A 20,943-nucleotide genomic window follows, 5' to 3' on the forward strand; every position below is an offset into this window, starting at 1 on the left:
ATAAACGAATGAATGAATAAATCACAGGCACCTGAATTTTTATGATATCAATCAGTCGCTTTATAAGTCATATATTGAAAAATTCTACCCTTACTATTTATATAACTAGGGGTAGAATTTTTTGATATATGACTTATAAAGCGACTGATTGATAAAAATGCAGGTGCCTGTGAATAAATAAGGAAAAAAAAAAAAACAAATCAAAGCAACTAAATAAAAAATCCAAACAAAAATAATACACCATTCTATCTTTGTTTTGGGGTTTCATTTATAATTGTATTCATGGTGATCTTTTTTTTTATAACTGTGATCGAAACTGTCATTCCAAAATGAAATATATTTATTAAAATTATTTGCTCTTACATGTACTTACTTTAAGTCAACTCAATTTATCATAGAAATAATAATTTTAACCCATAATAAAAATAATTTTTAGTTGACTTTTTTTTCATAATGCATTTGAATCTAACAATGTTTTAGGTTCTATTTGGGTTATTAGACTCATCGACAGAGCTCTCGCATGCAGCACGTGGAAGTCAACAAATCACATTCTTGCAGATAAAGAACAATAATGCAAGGTAAATATCACTGCATTCGTCTGCAAGTTATGTAGGATTTAAAATTTGTCAACTGCCAAGTCATAAACTCATGTAACTCAACGGAACGGTAACATTTATCTGTTTACAATGTAAACAACGGACAATGCAAGGTCTGACTAATAGCACAAATACCATGTTCAATAGGTATCGGGTTCGCTAGCCCAATCTGAGTCCGTTCGCTCCAATTATTTAAGAAATGAACTCAATGTCTACCCAAGTTATACTCGTATATCCTGGGTTGGGGCAATTTACGCTTTATAATCCGCGAAGCGGATTATAAAAAAGCGTAAATTGCTCCAACCCAGGTTATACAAGTATAAATTGGGTAGATATTGAGTTCATTCCTTATAATTTAATTTTCTGGAATTTGCTGTACAAATTGGGTCCGTTTTACTTTTAAAAATGATATAAATCTGTTCAAAATTCAAACGTAACGTCAAGTGAATTAGTACGTTGGTGCATTGTGACGTGTCTTGTGACGTGCAAACCAGGTTATACAAATTTAACTAAATTTTTCTATCCAATCAAATGCCGCGTTACAACCAGAATTAAATTATTTTTTAATAAACAAAGGTTGAGTATATAACGTTAAATTATTTTATGACATATTGGCTCTCCTACTTCTCACATATTCACATTTTTATTCCATATTGTAATACTCATTAGATGTTTTACGTAGCTACCGTTTTGGATAAGATAAGATAATATTATTTCCAAAATCTGGGCCCTTTTTAGCATGCAAAGGTACATGTAAAGAAAAACAAAGAAAAGAAAAAAAATATAAGAAAATCAACACTTACACACTAACAGAGAGAGAGAGAGAGAGAGAGAGAGAGGTTTCTAAATGATAGTTTAAATATTAACATAAAAGATGAGCCTATTACAGTCTCAGCTGAACATGAGTTTTTTCTCAGCTGAAAACAACTATAAATGTAGCTTGCAAAAATTTCAATAACATTATCACATTCATTTGACATTAGCCAGATAAACTTATCTTTATTACATAGATTTTTAAACTGTTTACATAAGCTATCCAAGGATTCTATAAAAGGTCCCCTTAATGTATTGTTTGATGTACAATTAAATATAAATGAATTTCATCTTCTACCTCAGATTTACAGAAGGTATATTTTCTTTCGTTAACATGAGTATTATTATAGCGACCAGTTCCAATGGCTAATGAATGAGAACTAATTCTAAAGTTGGTAAAACATTTTAAAACATGAGGATTGTGAATGACAGAAAAATATTTTTCTCTGCAATATCTTGTTTTGAAAAGGGCATATGTTCTAAGTTTACCAATTAGTTTATCTGCTTTGTCTGCAAGTGCATTTCTCCAAGTGTTTTTATATATTTCACTAAATTTGCTTGAAGCTATTGCCGCAATATTTCTATCATGTATAAGGTGTTGTAAATGTAGTTTATTTAGGATAAAATGAATGCTGCTACTCCAGCTGCTTTTGTTATTCTGATACATGTATAAGAAATTGTTTTCATACATTGCATTTTTTAATAAAGAATGTTCAGGGAGAGCTTCAATTCTTTGTAAATATTTTAGATTACACTTTAAGATATCAACAAACATACATTGTAGGAACGTTGTGGTGAGCGCGCAAGAATTACACATACATTGTAGCATTGTAAACTTAGTGTTATTTAGTTATCAACTATAACATCAAAGAATTTGAGAGAGAGAGAGAGAGAGAGAGAGAGAGAGAGAGAGAGAGAGAGAGAGAGAAAGAGAGAGAGAGAATATATAATATAAGATAACTAAGTTTTCAAATTGTAACAAAATATATAGACTATCATTGCTTCCCTATAAAACCGTTCTTTACCTTTGGAGAGGATTACACAATCTGTAAAATGTAATTTGTGTGTTTATTAATAATTTGGTCAAAATTGTGAACAATGAATACAGGTTTTTTTTTTTAGTTTTTTTTTTGGTTCCTTGTATTCTCAATTTTTTTTTCCTGGTTCATAATTTTTTTTATAGTTTAACATTCTAATTAGATACGTTGTTTCGGTGTCCCCAGTCCCTGTTTGTGGCTGTGTAATTTCCAATTTTTCTAATTTAATGGTTTGACAATGTGCAATAACTGTATATTTTTTCCTCTTTTAAGCTCACCTGAGCTGAAAGCCCAAGTGAGCTTTTCTGATCACATTTTGTTTGTTGTCCATCTGTCCGTCCGTCTGTCTGTCTGTCCATAAACTTTTCACATTTTCAACATCTTCTCAAGATATACTGGGCCAATTTCAATTAAACTTGGCACAAATCATCCTTAGACAAAGGGGATTCAAAGTTGTGAAAATAAGGGCCACGCCCTTTTTAAGGGGAGATATTCAAAAATTAATGAAAAATTGAGATATTTTCAAAAATCTTCTTCTCAAGAACCATTTAGCCAGAAAAGCCGAAACATGTGTGGAAGCATCCTCTGGTAGTGTAGATTCAAAGTTGTGAAAATCATGACCCCCAGGGGTAGGGTGGGGCCACAATGGGAGGTCAAAGTTTAACATAGGAATATATTAAGTAAACCTTTAGAAATCTTCTCAGAAACTAATGAGCCAGGAAAGCTGAAACTTGTGTGATAGTATCCTCAGGTAGAGTAGATTCAAAGATGTGAAAATCATGATCCCGGGGGTAGGGTGGGGCCACATTTGGGGATCAAAGCTTAATATAGAAATGTATAGAGTAAATCTTTAAAATTATTCTTATCAAAAACTAATCAGCCAGACCTAGAAAAGCTGAAACTTGTGTGGAAGCATCCTCAGGTTGTGTAGATTCAAAGTTGTGCAATTCATTATCCCCAGGGGTAGGGTGGGGCCATAATGGGGGGGGGGGGGGGTCAAAGTTTAACGTAGGAATAAATAGAGTAAATCTTGTATGGAAGTATCTTCAGGTAGTTTCGATTCAATGTTGTGAAAATCATGATCCCCAGGGGTAAGGTGGGGCCACAATGGGGGGTCAAAGTTTAGTATAGGAATGTATAGAGTAAATCTTTAAAAATCTTCTCAGAAACTAATCAGACAGGAAAGCTGAAACTTGTGTAGAAGTATTCCCAGGTAGTGTATATTAAAAGTTATGAAAGTCATGATCCCCAGGGGTAGGGTGGGGCCACAATGGGGGGGGGGGGGTCAAAGTTGATATAGAGTAAATCTTTAAAAATCTTCTCAAAAACTAATCAGCCGGGGAAAGTTGAAACTTGTTTGGAAGTATCCTCAGGTAGTGTAGATTCAAAGTTGTAAAAATAATGACTCCCCCGGGAGTAGGGTGGGGCCACAATGGATGGTGGGAATCAAAGTTTTACAAAGGAATATGTAGAGTAAATCTTTAAATATCTTTTTTTCAGAAACTAATCAGCCAGATGATTCTTTATATTTGTTAAGACGTTGGCCCTAGGACAATTCTTCAGCCTCACAAGAAGGTTCAGAGTTTGATGTAGGTTTATATCACATACATTAACAATTGTCAATGATCTTTTTGAGAACTGCAATACTCAACATGTGATATGACTTTAAAATCATCCTGTTAGAGAAGGGACTAATGATTATAAACATAAGAATATCCAGGGGGGAAATGGATTTTATTTATACGGGATCTTCAAGTACATTGTCCAGATAGTTTGTATTATGACTCCATTAAGATGATTTTATCATACTCATTGTTCCTCAGGTGAGCGATGTGGGCCATGGGCCTCTTGTTTATTTCTTCCTTCTACTTCAATTTTTAGAGACAACCTTGTAGCTCAGTTGACAATAGATATAGAGGGCACTGGTTTGGATCCCGGTCTGATCCTTCATTATTTCTCATTACACCTGAAAACATTTTTCACATGAAAATCATTGCAATGCAGACAGACTAAACAGAAATATTCTGTGAAATTTCTTCTGGATGAAAATGTATTTTGTAGACTATACATGTACTTGACAATTTAATTGTGCCATTATAACTGCTCTGTAATATCAAATACCTTTTTGTCTCTACACCCTGACAAAAGTAAATGTTTGCCTCATTTGAATTAACAATCTCTGAATGAAGATAAATGAAATGCAGATTTTATACTGTTCCCTTGTTTGTTAATCATGTACATTTACACATCCAAACAGCACGTCATTTAGTTCTTTCAGTACTTTGATTTTAATTTGTTTCATTGTAATTGTAGGATATTTCAACTGATTGAAAAGCAGCAGCCTATCGGCCCCTCAAAGACCATAATGAGCACTTCCAGTCAAATTACGGTATTATGATACAGTTACATCATTTGTAAATTATGCCTGTGTGAAATGTGTTTTAATTACTTGAAAAACATATAATACTGAATACTGAACTTATTAACTTAAAGTAGATCCAGTGTTCTGTGACGTCACACTTTTTTTTAAAACTTTGAATTCTTTAAAAATCGTGCAAGATAGTTTTATTTATTTTATGTGCATATAATCACATGGATGTAATTAGAATTATTGGTAGGTTCAAGATATTTTCGCACTTAATCTTATTCTAGATTTCCAAATTTTTATATATTTTATCTATGCAAAGGGGAAATAACTCTTTTTCTGACTTTTCTCTTAGTTGTATGTCTAAATGCTATAGTTTTTCTTATTCCAACGATTAATTTTAAAATATTTTTGTAATTTTAGTTTTCTGATAAAGTTGACATTAAAATCAAACAAGAAAAACAAATTTCTGCCTACAAGATTTTACTTTTAACCAAAAAAAGATACATTTTTCTAATGCTAAAATATGCTTTAGTTTATGTTTATCTGGCATCTCAAAAAGTGTGATGACATGTATATTTTTTCTAACAATTGATGACATTTAAGTCTATTCAGTCGAAATCAGTTCGGTTTTTCAACTTTCCTCAGAGAATTTTACGAGTATGGAGCTACCTTAAATTGCATGAATTGTGCATGTATATAATGAATTTTCATTGTTAATATGACATGTGTAATAAGGGCCCCGCAAGGATTTGCGGGTGCCCTGTAGTAATCACTCTGTCCGTCCGTCCTTCTGTCTGTCCGTCTGTCACTCTTCCGTCCACAATTTTTCTGTTTTAGTCTAATAACTTTTTTTATGGTTGCCCAATCAAGTTCAAATTTGGTATTGTAGTTCAGTAGGCAGAAATACAAATTTTGATGCTAAGTTTGGTTCTCTGTGTCTTCTGGTTGGAGCTGGGGTGATGGGGTAGATTCCTTCACTAGAATGAATGGGCAAAGAGAGATAACTGCTGAGAATGTTACCATCCCTGTATACTTGGAAGGCTGTGTAATATTTGTCCTTTGGTATTAATTAACCTTCCACAGGAAGAAAATCCTAAGCTTTATCTTTATCTGTCACATTGAGATTAATTACTGCACTGCCTGTGTCTGCAAATGAACTTTGTTTTGAAGTTAAGGTCAATTTTGAATGATGTATATTATTGTATACATTCTTTGCAATATGGATTTAAAATATAATATTTATACTTTATTTTTGTTAAAATAGCGTACACAATGATTTATGATAATTTTATTGAATTCTAAAATCAAGATATATATTAAGATATCCCTTTTCACTTTTATATTTTTTAATTATTTATTTTATTTTTTTCTGCCTTAATGCTGTTAATTTTAACAGGTAATCAGATAATATTAATAACTCCATTCTGTAATTTCTGAAGAAAAAAAATCTTATTGTAAATTTAGAAGAAAAGGATGAGAGAGCAGAACAATAAATCCCCTGGGATTAATTATCTTGCCTGCTGCAGAAAATTTAGAGGCTTATCTCTATCTGTCATATGAAGATTAATGAACACCTTTGTCTGCAACTGATGTTTGTTTTGAAGTTGAAGTCAATCCTGGGTGATACAATGTATTTGCATTCATTGAAGGCTTGCATTTTATAAAACACCTGATTAAATCTTTTTTAAATACATATTTAATTTAGTTTTTTTTATAAGACATGAGATTATCCCTGTTTTATGCAGATACAAGGTTACTATTTAGAGTTTTTGGACATTCAGGAATTATCTTCAAATTTTAAAAATACAGTTGTTTCTTATAATTTTCATTTTTTTTTACCACTTTATATACATGTACATTGCAGTTCTTTACATCTTATGCCGGGCATTTATTTTTCATCATTGTTAATATAAAGAGGATGGAATTCAAAGTTTTTTTCACTTCTCTATATTGATTGTCATAGCGGGGACCTTCCTGACTTGTCAGTTTTCTAGTTGTATCACTTTTTCATATATATTTTTTAAACTGAGTGAATAACTGCACTAAATATTTGTAGAAAATGTATGCATTAATTGAGAACTTCAACTTAGTTCATTGTTTTATGCAAATGTTCTGGTCATGTTTAAGGACCACATTGCACCTTAGTAAAAAAAAAAACTCAAATCAAGTAATCTAACCAATTTTCTCTGGAAGATGTCTAATATAATTAAAATTAGGTTCTAATCAGCTAATCAATTGCCAGAAGTTGTTTGTTGTATTGTTTACCCTGGTTATAGCCAAATGTTTAACACTGATTAAGGTCAATCAGGAACACTTCCTGTTGGTGAGAACTTCAGTTATTCCTGGAAATTTTAATTGCTGATATCAACTTAATTTACTTTACAACAACACTAATAAATCAGTTTCAACTAAACTTGGCCCAAAGTGCATCTTTGAGAAAGGAATTCTGAATTTTATCAATTCAAAATCCAGACCCTCTGAAAGGGTTCATCATTAGAACATTTTTAAAACAGGCTGTCTCTGGTGTTTCCAAAACCTTTTTTTTTTCAAGAACAATGGAGCCATTTATATACATATCTAAAAAGTTTATCTAAGCATGTAGTAGATTTAAACTTGTTTCAACGTTGTTTAGTTGCTGAAAGCTCAGGTGATCTTTTTTAATCACATTGTGTCTGTTGTCCATCTGCCCATTTGTTTGTCCATCTGTAAACTTTTACATTTTGAATTTCTTCTCTAAAACCACCAGGCCATTTTCAACCAAATTTGGCCCAAAGCATCCTTATTGTTAAATGAATTATAAATTGCAGAAATGAAAGACTGATCTTTATTCAAAGTGGAGAAAATCTTGAAACTGTACAAAAAGGGAGATGCTTTTTTTAAATCGTTCATCTCAATTTTGAACTGCCAAGTCGAATTCAACAAAATTTAGCATAAATATTCCTTATGGAAAGGAAAATATAAATTGCAAAAATTATGGGCTAATTCTGTTTTAAAATTCAGTAAGAGGTGTAGCGTACTTGATATTTCGCCAGAAATATAGCACATTTGCAAACATCAGACAAATTCAGAATTATGCAACTTTTAATTAAAATATTTTCAAGATAGCGCAAATAACACAATTACTATGCTGAAAAGAGTCTTATTTATCTTATACGACATCATTAAGATATTCAAGTTCTGTTAGGGATATATAGGAAAATAGTTAGTATACAACGAAAAATAGATATTTGACTATTTGAATCATTCTTCATACTGAAAATTAGACAAATGTTTCAATTAGTGTCTTTTCTAATTCAATCATGTATATAGCCATATATATATATTGTAAATACATCCTCAGAATGTTTTAGATGTGTGGCCTAGTGGTAACGTAGAGGTCTTTTTGATTTGTGGTCGCTGGATCGAATCCATCTAGTTGTAAATACATTTTTCGTTTTATTGAAACATGAAAAGAAGAGATATTAATGAAGTCACATACAAGTACCTAATCTTCTGGGGTTTTTTTTGGTTAAAATCATCTTGTTTAATTATTCAGTCTAAGTATGAGCACACCTAATAAAGACAGATCTCTTTTTTAACACTATACATGTACTCTATTTAAACTTAGATCCATTGCAATTTCCTTGAACTAATCACGGTTCAGAAAATCAACTGACATTTTACGCAGAGTTTCCCGAATATATGACAAATCAGTTGTTATTGTTACCCTTCTACAATAATTCTCTAGGTTTCGAAAATCATATTGCGACAGCTAGGTACCTGAAACTATTTTTAGTAACAGGTACTTTCCGTACAAACACAGGTGTAGGCGAAATAATCAGAAAACGGCACAATACCTCTTTTCGAAAATAATAAGAATGGGATCAATCAGTTTATAACTTCAGGTTCAGTATTTTATATATTAAAGACCAGGCTCTTAATTTGTTTGAAGCAGCCATGTTAGACGCATGTTAAAGGGTAAAACTGACAAAGATTAATTTGCATGTTGTGCAACAGTTTACATGCAATGGGAATATTTAAACAGATATGCATAATGTTTATGTGCCGATTTTGTTATGAACATTGAGGTTAAATATTTCAATGAGTTGAATTTTCACTTGACAGTGGTTTTAACTTGTTTTGATTTTCGTTTCATATTCATTAATTATGCCTTTTTACTTGAGGGGAACTATCGCCTGTATTTTGAATTGTTTTATCAAATCAAACATAGATTTTTGTAAATCAGACAGCTGATTGTTTATATGTGCAAAATGAGCAAAACTGATGTATGTATTCTTTCTATTAGTAATTCGGTACGATCTCTACGTAATCACTAAGGATGATTAATGCAACATCTTTTTGTTTAGATGCTCAATATTTTCAGTCAAATCAAAGATTATTTTCGCTGCTAGAAATATGTAGGTATATTCATGATATGAAAATAAATTGTGCTTTTTCTTTGTTTCAGTGCATTTTTCCTGTGTTTTAAATGTTCACAATTTTCTATTTACGTACAGTACAACTGAGAGTCAAGTTTCGAGTCATAAGCAAGATACAGAATTGCGCATAATGCTATGTTTGTACACAGAGCTGAGGTCATGCTTTAGTTTGTTATACGCCCGCAAACGAAGTTTAGGGGGTATATTGGTTTCACCTTGTCTGTCTGTCATCCGTCTGTCTGTAGATGCAACTTTGTCCCTCCTATAGAAATTTTAACTACTGCATGGAACAGTCTGAAAATTTGTACATATGTTGAACATCATCTGAAGATATGCACCTGCAATTTTTTTTAAGATCAGACAAGATTTAATGATTTTATGACACTTTTCATTTTCCTTATTCTATATATTGTACACTGATGTTGAAAAGTAAGGGAGGTAATCCTTACAGATTTTATTAATTAATTGATAGTATTGAAACACTCTAAAATATATTTATAAAAATACATCCAGATGGAGATTTTTTGTCTTTATTTCTTAACTAAATTTATTAGCTCACCTGAGCCAAAGGCTCAAGTGAGCTTTTCTGATCACAATTTGTCCGTTGTCTGTCGTCGTTGGCGTTGTCGTTGTCGTCGTCGTCGTTGTAAACTTTTCACATTTTCATCTTCTTCTCAAGAACCACTGGGCAGATTTCAACCAAATTTGGCACAAAGCACCACTAGGTAAAGGGAATTCAAGTTTGTTCAAATGAAGGGCCACGCCCTTTTTAAAGGGGAGATAATTGAGAATTATTGAAAATTTGTTGGTATTTTTCAAAAATCTTCTTCTCAAAAACTATTAGGCCGGTAAAGCTTAAACTTGTGTGGAGGCATCATCAGGTAGTGTAGATTCAAGTTTGTTCAAATCATGGTCCCCGGGGGTAGGGTGGGGCCACAATTGGGGGATCAAGTTTTATATAGGAATATATAGAGAAAATCTTTATAAAAATTTTCTTCTCAAAAACTATTTGGCCAGAAAGATTCAAATTAAAATGGGAGCATCCTCATGTAGTGTAGATTCAAGTTTGTTCAAATCATGGTCCCCGGGGGTAGGGTGGGGCCACAATTGGGGGATCAAGTTTTACATAGGAATATATAGAGAAAATCTTTAAAAATTTTCTTCTCAAAAACTATTAGGCCAGAAAAGCTCAAATTAAAATGGAAGCATCCTCAGGAAGTGTAGATTCAAGTTTGTTCGAATCATGGTCCCCGGGGGTAGGGTGGGGCCACAATTGGGGGATCAAGTTTTACATAGGAATATATAGAGAAAATCTTTAAAAATTTTCTTTTCAAAAACTATTAGGCCAGAAAAGCTCAAATTTGAGTGGAAGCATCCTCATATAATGTAGATTCAAGTTTGTTCAAATCATGGTCCCCGGGGGTAGGGTGGGGCCACAATTGGGGGATCAAGTTTTTCATTGGAATATATAGATAAAAATCTTTAAAAATTTTCTTCTCAAAAACTATTTGGCCAGAAAAGCTCAACTTTGAGTGGAGGCATCATCAGGTAGTGAAGATTCAAGTTTGTTCAAATCATGGTCCCCGGGGGTAGGGTGGGGCAACAATTGGGGGATCAAGTTTTGCATAGGAATATATAGAGAAAATCTTTAAAAATTTTCTTCTCAAAAACTATTAGGCTAGGAAAGCTCAAATTTGAGTGGAAGCATCCTCATGTAGTGTAGATACAAGTTTGTTCAAATCATGGTCCCCGGGGGTAGGGTGGGGCCACAATTGGGGGATCAAGTTTTACATAGGAATATATAGAGAAAATCTTTAAAAATCTTCTTCTCAAAAACTATTTGGCCAGAAAAGCTCAAATTAAAATGAAAGCATCCTCAGGAAGTGTAGATTCAAGTTTGTTCAAATCATGGTCCCCGGGGGTAGGGTGGGGCCACAATTGGGGGATCAAGTTTTACATAGGAATATATAGAGAAAATTTTTAAAAATCTTCGCGGCTATGTTAAGGCTGCCCGATTAATTTCACAGCGATATGTAGAAAGTCACTTGTCTGTACTTCATAAGATATGACGTCATAGTTAACTTTGACGTCACGATCTGCATTCCTTTCGATCGTTCTTAGGGAATGTATCGTAACGTAATAAGTGATATTCATTGTGCATAATAAAACCGCTTCATTCCTTTACACAGACACTGTTGTAAATACTAGTGATACTAAATTCAATATCACCGATATGGAGTATAAAAAAATCAACAGTTTTAAAGCTTCGTAATAGGTAAATAACTATTCATAAACTAATAGTTTTGAGACTCCCCCTGCTACGTGTAATCTAATGAATGGTGATATGTATGTGCATATAAAAAACGGCTTGCCACAAGTGAAAGATAAAAACAATCTTAGTTTATTTTACGTGAAATCGGGAGAGAAAATAAGTACCACTGTGAATCTTGCTGGGGGAAACCTACCGATTGACCCGATTTTGTGTAAATCGAGCCTAAAAGGTAAAAATGTGCCTAATTTCGATGGCGGTGCGAAATGTTATGACAATATTTCAAATAAACGAAATATTTATATGAACCCCCAGCAAGAACTGCAAAATACTTTACTTATCGAAGGATTTTTCATAAAAATATTTTTGATTTAATGTCATTATTCACTTGTGCTGATGCGATTTTTATAGATTATTTACCGTGTCAGAGTACACCCGTCACGTGCTTTAGAAAAATATATGACGTCACAAAAATACATCAAATATAGTGTTGGATGCCACTGTTAACTTATGTAATAAAAGTTTAAAGAAACTCGCTCGGTTAAAGCATTTTTCGATTATTAGAATAGTATCATTTTTCGATATATATTTAGCTTCGGACAGCCTTAACATAGCCGCGTTCTTCTCAAAAACTATTTGGCCAGAAAAGCTCAGATTAAAATGGAAGCATCCTTAGGAAGTGTTGATTCAATTTTTTTTCAAATCATGGTCCCCGGGGGTAGGGTGGGGCCACAATTGGGGGATCACGTTTTACATAGGAATATATAGAGAAAATCTTTAAAAATTTTCTTCTCAAAAACTATTAGGCCGGTAAAGCTCAACTTTGCGTGGAGGCATCATCAGGTAGTGTAGATTCAAGTTTGTTCAAATCATGGTCCCCGAGGGTAGGGTGGGGCCACAATTGGGGGATCAAGTTTTACATAGGAATATATAGAGAAAATCTTTAAAAGTCTTCTTCTCAAAAACTATTTGGCAAGAAAAGCTCAAATTAAAATGGAAGCATCCTCAGGAAGTGTAGATTCAAGTTTGTTCAAATCATGGTCTCCGGGGGTAGGGTGAGGCCACACAATTGGGGGATCAAGTTTTACATAGGAATATATAGGGAAAATCTTTAAAAATCTTCTTCTCAAAACCTATTAGGCCAGAAAAACTCAAATTAAAATGGAAGCATCCTCAGGAAGTGTTGATTCAAGTTTGTTCAAATCATGGTCCCCGGGGGTAGGGTGAGGCCACAATTGTGGGATCAAGTTTTACAATCCTTAAAAATATTCTGGGAAAGTTTTCGGTCCAAAACTCAGTACTTAGTGTGAAAGCACAGGTTATGAGATTAAAGGTAGATTTAAGTTTGATGAAACCATGATTCCCTAGAGAATAGTGGGGCCACGAAATGGGGAGGGGGGGGGGGTTTATAGGAATAGAGAAAAATCTTCTTACAGGTACAACAGCAAAAGGGGCTTTACTAAAAAATAAGAGGTGGATAAAAATTGGCGTATTTTCAAATTTTTTTTAGCAAGATCTACTGTACTCAGTTGTCAAGATATTTTGATACTGTAATGCTAATTTGATCAGAATTAAGGCAATTGTTGCTCAGGTGAGCGATGTGGCCCCTGGGCCTCTTGTTTTTATAAGTATTCTATCAATTGATTTACAATGCAAAATGTTTGTTTGTCAATGATAACATTCTTAAGAGATGATAAGAACATCAAAGACAAGTGTGAATTCATTTGTCCCAAGGGGGCCATTATCTGAGCCATGGTTTAGATGGAGCATGCGTTTAGGGAAAATTGATAATCTGTAAAATGGGCGGTGGTTTTGGGACTTTGGGACTATTTTAAAACTGTTTCATGTAAACCAAAAGTTTCTATCATTATAAGGAAATAAATTATATCATTATTGATAAAGAAGTTAACTATTTTTGGAAGTTGTTTAAATTTATTAGTCAAGTTAATTGATGAAGTGACCCTATAGGGCATGAATTTAAATGAAATTCAAAATTTCTGATATGATTGTAGTGTTTTGGCAATTTTAAAATTGTTTGTAATATTAAATTTTCTTTTTTACATATTTTTACATAGTATGGTAATTATTGTAATGTTTTGGGAGTTCAATAAATCTAACAAGCTCATCAAAGAAATCTTAGTCCTATGGGATCAATTTTTAGCTCACCGAGACGAAGTCAGGGGGAGCTTATGCTATACCCTCGGCGTCGGCGTCAGCGTCCGGACCTGGTTAAAGTTTTTGTTGCAGGTCCTGTATCTAAGCTATTACTTGTCCTTTCTTCACCAAACTTGCATGGATGATGCATCTGGACCTACTTATGGACTTGAAAGAGTTGGATGCTGAATCTGAGTCCTAAATTTCAGATGCTGGAGGAGGTTAAGGTTGTTGAAGCTGGTTAAAGTTTTTGTTGCAGGTGCCCTCTGATGATTATATCTTAGTTACTACTTGTCCTAACTTAACCAGACTTCCATGGATGGTGCATCTTATGATACTGATGCACCAGACATTCTTGAATGCTGAATCTGAGCCTTAGGTTTCGGATGCTGAAGGAGGTTAAGGTTTTTAGAGCTGGTTAAAGTTTTTGAAACAGGTGCCCTCTGATGATTATATCTTAGTTATTAATTGTCCTAACTTCACCAGACTTCCATGGATGGTGCGTCATATGATACTGATGCACCTGACAGGTTTGAATGCTGAGTCTGAGCCATAGGTTTCAGATGCTGGATATGGTTAAGTTTTTTGGAACAGGTCACATCTTTAATAGATAATAGTACTTTTTCAAACTTGCATAGTTGATTAAACTGTAGTATGAATGAATCACAGAGGAAGCTTTAGATGCAGAGCTTGATCTCCATTATCAAGGATGCTAAAACATATATATTAGTTATTACAGGTCCTAACTTCACCAAACTTGAATGGATGGTGTGTCTTATGATACAGATGCACCTGACAGGCATGGATGTTGAATCTGAGCCATATGTTGCGGATGCTGGAGGAGGTTAAGGTTTTAATTGCTAGTGCCCTCTGATAATGATATCTTAGTTATTACTGGTCTGAACTTCACCAAACTTGCATGGAGATGCGTCTTATGTATACTGATGCACCTGACAGGCTTGAATGCTGAATCTGAGCCATACGTTTCGGATGCTGGATGAGGTTTAGTTTTTTTGGAACAGGTCACATGTTTTATAGATGATAGCTTGCATAGTTGATTTAACTATATTATAAATGAAATGCAGAGGTTGCTTCAGATGCAGAGCCTGATCTCCATTATCAAGGATGCTAAAGAAATCTCCTACCTCACTCAAACCTGCTCGATAGATAGATGTGTTTGTTGATAAATGATATAACATGATTCCTATGATATAGTATTGTATGGTATGAAACAATATTGTTTAATATGATACAATATCATATCATATGTTATATTATAAAAAGTTATATGATACGATATGATATTGTATAATTTTTTTTTATTTTTTATGTTATGATATTGTATCATGATATCAATATGTATAGTATTGTATATTATGATACAATATTGTCAGTATAATATTATATTTTATTATTAATCACATGAAATTGTATAATATGATACTGTTATATTATATAATATCGTATCATACGATAATGTATAATATGATATTGGTTTATAATATGATATATTGTCACATCACATGAAATTGTATTGTATGATATTGTAAAATATATTATTGTATCATATGATACAATATGTATAATATAATATTGTATTATATAATATTTTACTTTATCACATAATATTGTATCATTTGATATGATACAATGTTGCATCAAATAATATTGTATCATATGATACAATTTCATATTATGTATCAAAAATGATACAGTATCATACAATATCTCATACTATATTATACAATATAATATCATATGTTTCAATGTTATGATGTATTATGTAATATGTATTGTAATATAATACTATATTGTTTTATATATTATGATATTGTATTATTTGATCAAATACAATAACGTATAACACAATACAATGTCATATCATACGTTACAATATCATATCTGATCATTGTTTATTATGTTATTTAATTGTATCATATGATATATGTTGTAAATATGATAGGATGCAATATTCAATTTTATATTATTGTATTGATTACCATATGAACATATGATTATCATACAATTGTTTAACAGATTATATACAATATTGTGTCAAAACAGAATCCTTGAATATCCAAGATCATAAAGTATGATTTTCATTTAATATGATAAAGGTGGTCTCATGAAGGTGAAGTCTCATAAGGGTGATGTCTCGTCTCGGTGAGCTTTGTAATCTGTGATTACCTATGTTCTGATATGGACTTGCATTGTACCATAGGAGAAAAGGAGGAAAATTTGAAACAATTAATTGCATCTGTCAAGACTCTTATTAGAAAGATATTCGAAGTTTTATCAACAGAAGAGCATTGCTCTTCCATTTACTGCAAAGGGAGGGGTTATTGTCATTTTGTTGGTTTTTCTTTAAAACAATTAAAAAAATAAATTTGTAAATGTATTACTGTTATACATATGTATTTACAGTGAAGTTCTCATGACAATTTTGATTTTAATTTTTCTTTGATAACTAATCTTTTTTTTACAATTCTAGTTTTTTTTATTTATATATGTTGCAAACCTTTATTATTCAATTCAATAATTTGTCCCATTTGAAATTAGCCTTGCGGGGGTATTAGTCCCATTAAGACAGTTCAAGTTTATATTTTAAATGTTGAAAAGGAAATACCAAGTTTAAATATCTTAAGTTGAATGTAATAAACTCATGTAAACAAAAATACGACTCAAACCAAGCTCTGTATCTTGCATATAATTCTACGATTGCTGAATTTTTGGTTGATCATTAGAAATGTCTTGTTAAAACGATGATATGCTAGTGCTGTTACTGTAACTACTTTCTGTTGCCTTTTTTATGTACAATGAGTTAAGCTATATTAAATTTACACTAGTTTTGATAGTTTTTCAAACACAAGTAAATACACATGATGTCTTTAATACAGTTTCCGTAGTTCTGACCCAATGGTATTATGAGGCTAAAAGCATCATTGTTGTTCTACAATAAATATTGCAGCAGAAAATCATCCTGGTTTGTAGCCATTAGTTGTTTTTGAATAAAGATGAAAATAATGGGTGGGCCCTGGTACAATAGAGTGATATGCCTGTCAATATATTGCAGTGGCATCAGAAGCAAACTGAAAGTGTGTATGTGTGTGGAGGGGATGGGGGGGGGGGGTGCTAGACCTTATCAGAAATTTTTACAAACCCCAAAAAAGTGTGTGTGGGGGGGGGGGGGGGTGTTTAAGCCACCACTAGCCCCCCTTTATGGTTCCGACATCTATACATTGTTTATAATAACTCCATAACATATCACTTGACAACATTTTTCAATCGAAAGTATTTATCGATTAAGTGGGTAAGGTTATAAAATGTCACACAAGTTCAGGCCATATAGATAACGATTGTTTATAATGCGGAATACCAATTAAATTTTTGAATGTTTTTAATTCGAGCCATTGAAGTTCAATTTTCTTTTTTCACATATAGGAATTTTTTAAATAAAATACAATAACGTTTAAGTAGTTAAAGAAAAAATGTACATGTAAGCTCTCATAGATTTTGATCGCTTTATAAAGTGAAGGGGGGGGGGGGACTAAAATAAAGGGAATTGAAAGTTAACAGTGTACCCCTACCAAAAGTTTAGTTTTATATCTTGGTATTTCATACAGGTAAAATGTCAAAGATTAAATGAAAAGAGCAAAATTTGGATACTTAAGGTATTCTTTTTTTTAATTCTACCAAAGGGCCATATGGCACAATAACCGTTGAACACTCATATAAAGCTATTGTTGCTTAGGTGAGCGATGTGGCCCCATGGGCCTCTTGTTTAACAAAATATTTATTTTATGTCCATTTAAATGGTATCCCATTTGTTTAGATAACTTTTCCTACAGTTTTCAAGATAAGAACTGTTTTGCTTTGCAGTTCATTTGTACACATTAAGTGCAAGATGTATTTTGTTTTTGTAAATTTATGAGAAAAATGCTAGCTATTGAACTTTGCATTTTTTTTTTCAAAATATTGCACACATTTTTTTTCTTCAAAATATTGCACACAGGACTGAGGGTGCAACATTAGTCCAGAGTTTTTAAGATAGGAAGTCATTTGCATTTCAATCAAAATAGAGATTAGCATCATACTTTGGGATTTTCTTTCTTAAATGAATTATTGATACTGTTCACACAAAAGAAAACCCGGTTTGCTGTCACGTTTCTTATAACAAATAAAACCAGATATTATACTGATGTATTTGATATTTTGTGATGTGAAAGTGATCATGAAGAAAGCAAGCTATATCATTTGGAAATTTAAAATATAACTGAATACTGAGTATACAGCATTAAGATATGTATTTGGGATATTTAATGTAATTGCCAATTTATTAAACTTTAAGTTATTACATTGGCCATGACCTACAAAAGGCAATTCACTTTGTTTCATTAGAATTGCTGTTAGATTTTAAATGCAAAAATAAAAGCTAAACACAAAGAATAAAAGTTCATTTTCCTTTGTATTTTGAACAGGAGTCAAGTGAATCAAGGAATATTGAAGGATTTGCAGATAAGAAATCAGAACTCCTTCGATGTGCACTTTGTAAAGGAAGGACATGGGATCCCATTACATTACATTGCCTACACTCACTGTGCAACAAGTGTTTCAAGGTCAAGGTCAAGGAGCAGCAAAAGGAAAACTGTGATAACAACAAAGATGTAATGCTAGATTGTCCCTCTTGTAATTACCAAACATCTGGGAGTTTGAAAACAGACATTAAGATATATTTTGCTGCCCCACAAGCCGTAAAATCTCTCTTAGATATTGAATATGGACTGGACTCTCCAGTTTGTGTGTCTTGTAAAAACAGAGGAAAAACTACACAGTCGATGTTCTGGTGTTTGGATTGCATCGACCATTTTTGTGGAGAATGTTTTGACTTTCATTCCTCTTTACCAGTGTTGGACAAACACAATACCTGCAGTCTTGCAGAGGTAAAGAAAGACCCCGGCCTTGTAATGAAAGCTAGAGAAATTTGTGCTAAACACAGTTTGCGGTTTACTAAATTCTGTACTGAACAAGAATGTGTCTGTTGCGATTTTTGTTTGTCCTCAGATCATATTGACGACTGTAAAGGTGCACATAAAGAAATACAACATAATAAAATTTCTGAACTTGTGAATCCTAAAGTGGGAGAGTTACAGGAATCGCTTAGGAAAATGATTCAGGACCTAGATAGCAAGGACAAGGAACTGACTGCTGTTGAAAGTAATATTGAAGAATTCTTTAAAGAAGAACAAATGAAAGCTGATGAAAAAAGTCAAACCATGAAAAAACGATTGCTGGAGTCAACAGATTCATTACTGGCAGAATCCTATAAGATATCGTTTTACAAAATACAAGAAGTGGAATCAAAGATCACAGCACTCAAGCTAAAGAGGTCTGTTCTAAAGAATGCAGTAGACTTACTGACTGCATTACAGAGTGGATCGGATGTTAGTTATTTTCTGGAAGTGAAGAAGATAAAACAAGTAATAAAGCATGCTGAGAATTTTTGTGACAATGCTGAAGAAGGGGGCATGTCAAAGTTTTTGGTTTCATTTGAAAAACCTCTTGAAACACTGTCTGATGTGAAGTGTTTTGGGAAAATTACAGAGATTCAGCCTATTTCAAATCAAACCAGCCCAGTTGATGACAACCAAAACGAATATTGGGCACACATTTGGAGTGGGCTGCAACCTTACTACTGGTATAGCGAATCCTCAGAGAGCGAGTCCTCGGAAAGGGATGAGGACTTTTGTGTAAATTCGAATTCTACAAATTTAAAGTGTACATGTATCGGCTTTGGAGGGAATTTGTTTACACCCTCGTTATCGATAGATATAGAAGACGGATTTTCACATGTGACTGGGTGTGACTGGAAGTCAGAAAATGAGATAGTTATTGTGGACCAAAAAATAAAGGGTAGCCCAGAGATCCGTGTTTATGACATCCACAATGGGGATTTAACTTGGAAAGTGACACTTGACCAAAAACCATACGGTATATGTGTTCTGCCAGGAAATGAATGCGTGGTAACATTTCCAAATGAAATGAAAATCCAAGTCTACAGCCTTTTTGATTTTTCTCTTCGAAGAGAAGTTGATGTCGGAATAAAATGTTACGGTGTATTCTACTGGTATAACTCTCGAGGGGGGATAACTATGGTGGCTGGTGAGGACAAAATCATTTTCTATGATAAAAACTTTTCGGAAACCAAATGCCTGACTGTTGAAGGGGAAGACATTCGCTACATCTGCGCGTACAACAACAACCTTATTTTTTACAGTGATATAAAAACCAACAGAGTCTACAGTGTCTTGGGAAATGGCAATAACAGATTTGAATACACAGATGATGATCAAATGATAGGTGCTGCTGGACTCATCATTGATGAATCAAAAAATGTTTATGTTTGTGAAAAAGGAGAGGACTGTATACATGTATTGAACAAATCTGGAGACTTTATTAGAAAAATTAATGTGGGTAGAAATCCAACAGCAATCTCTCTATCTGGAAACGAGACGAACCTCTGCATTATTCGTGGCGGGCGACATGTCAACAATATCGCAGACATTTATACTTCATAGTGGTTTTACTTTTCACTGAAAGCGTCTTCAGTTAATTAAATCCCTGATATTGCCATTTGAGACCCTTGAGAGTACTAGTACTACTCACGCAAATTGATACAGGGATTATTCATTGAAGACGATTTATACAGTCATTGTATATAGAACTGTAATTGTATATAGTCCTTTTTTGTGAAAGTATATTTTGCTTATTAGATAATGTTTTTACAAGTCAAAGTAAGTCACCTGAACTGAAATTTTAACACATTAATGCCACCAAGAAGATTTATGAAAATTCAAATGAAATTTGAAATAATTTTTCTCACTCATGAAACATAAAGTTTTAATAATCATATTTTATATATATATTTGAAATTGTTTTGAAGCAAAGTTAATAATGTCTAATGGTAAAACATTTATTATAACAAAGTATCATTTGATAATCGAAGAATCTGGATGATACAAGTGAAAATTTAACATTGGAATTAAGAGTTCTAATGCAAAAAAATATTTTATGGTTCTCTTTATGTTAAAGCATTTCGATCCATTGCTTGTAAACGTTAGAAAGTAGAAACAATATATGGCCCGGTCACGTGAGTTTTTTTTTAGTTGAATGTGTAGTGTGTGGTTTTGGTTCTTATTTTTGGTTTTAGTTTTCTTTTATTGATATTCAAACTTTGGTTTGCATATGCACTAAAATGCGTATTTATTTAAATACATCAATATTTAAATAC

General features: G+C 32.9%; 2 protein-coding genes across 2 annotated transcripts in view; both read left to right on the top strand.

Annotated features, from left to right (window-relative positions):
- Positions 1–20,943, top strand: part of LOC105328313 (protocadherin Fat 4) — a 235,002-nt gene that overhangs the window by 144,498 nt on the left and 69,561 nt on the right. The window lies entirely within an intron of this gene.
- LOC136274995 (uncharacterized) lies at positions 485–20,246 on the top strand. Its single transcript, XM_066083212.1, has 3 exons — positions 485–578; positions 4,760–4,835; positions 18,134–20,246. The coding sequence occupies exons 2-3, from the start codon at positions 4,812–4,814 to the stop codon at positions 20,228–20,230; spliced, it is 2,121 nt and encodes a 706-aa protein (XP_065939284.1). The 5' UTR covers positions 485–578; positions 4,760–4,811; the 3' UTR covers positions 20,231–20,246.

The sequence above is a fragment of the Magallana gigas genome, chromosome 4, assembly GCF_963853765.1.
Source record: "Magallana gigas chromosome 4, xbMagGiga1.1, whole genome shotgun sequence".
Classification (NCBI taxonomy): Eukaryota; Metazoa; Mollusca; class Bivalvia; order Ostreida; family Ostreidae; genus Magallana; species Magallana gigas.

Bases quoted from the DNA above. Each gene is read 5' to 3' on its own strand.
- LOC136274995 (XM_066083212.1), top strand. From the start codon at position 4,812: ATGAGCACTTCCAGTCAAATTACG. The intron at 4,836-18,133 runs GTATTATGATAC...TATTTTGAACAG, and splicing joins GCACTTCCAGTCAAATTACG to GAGTCAAGTGAATCAAGGAA.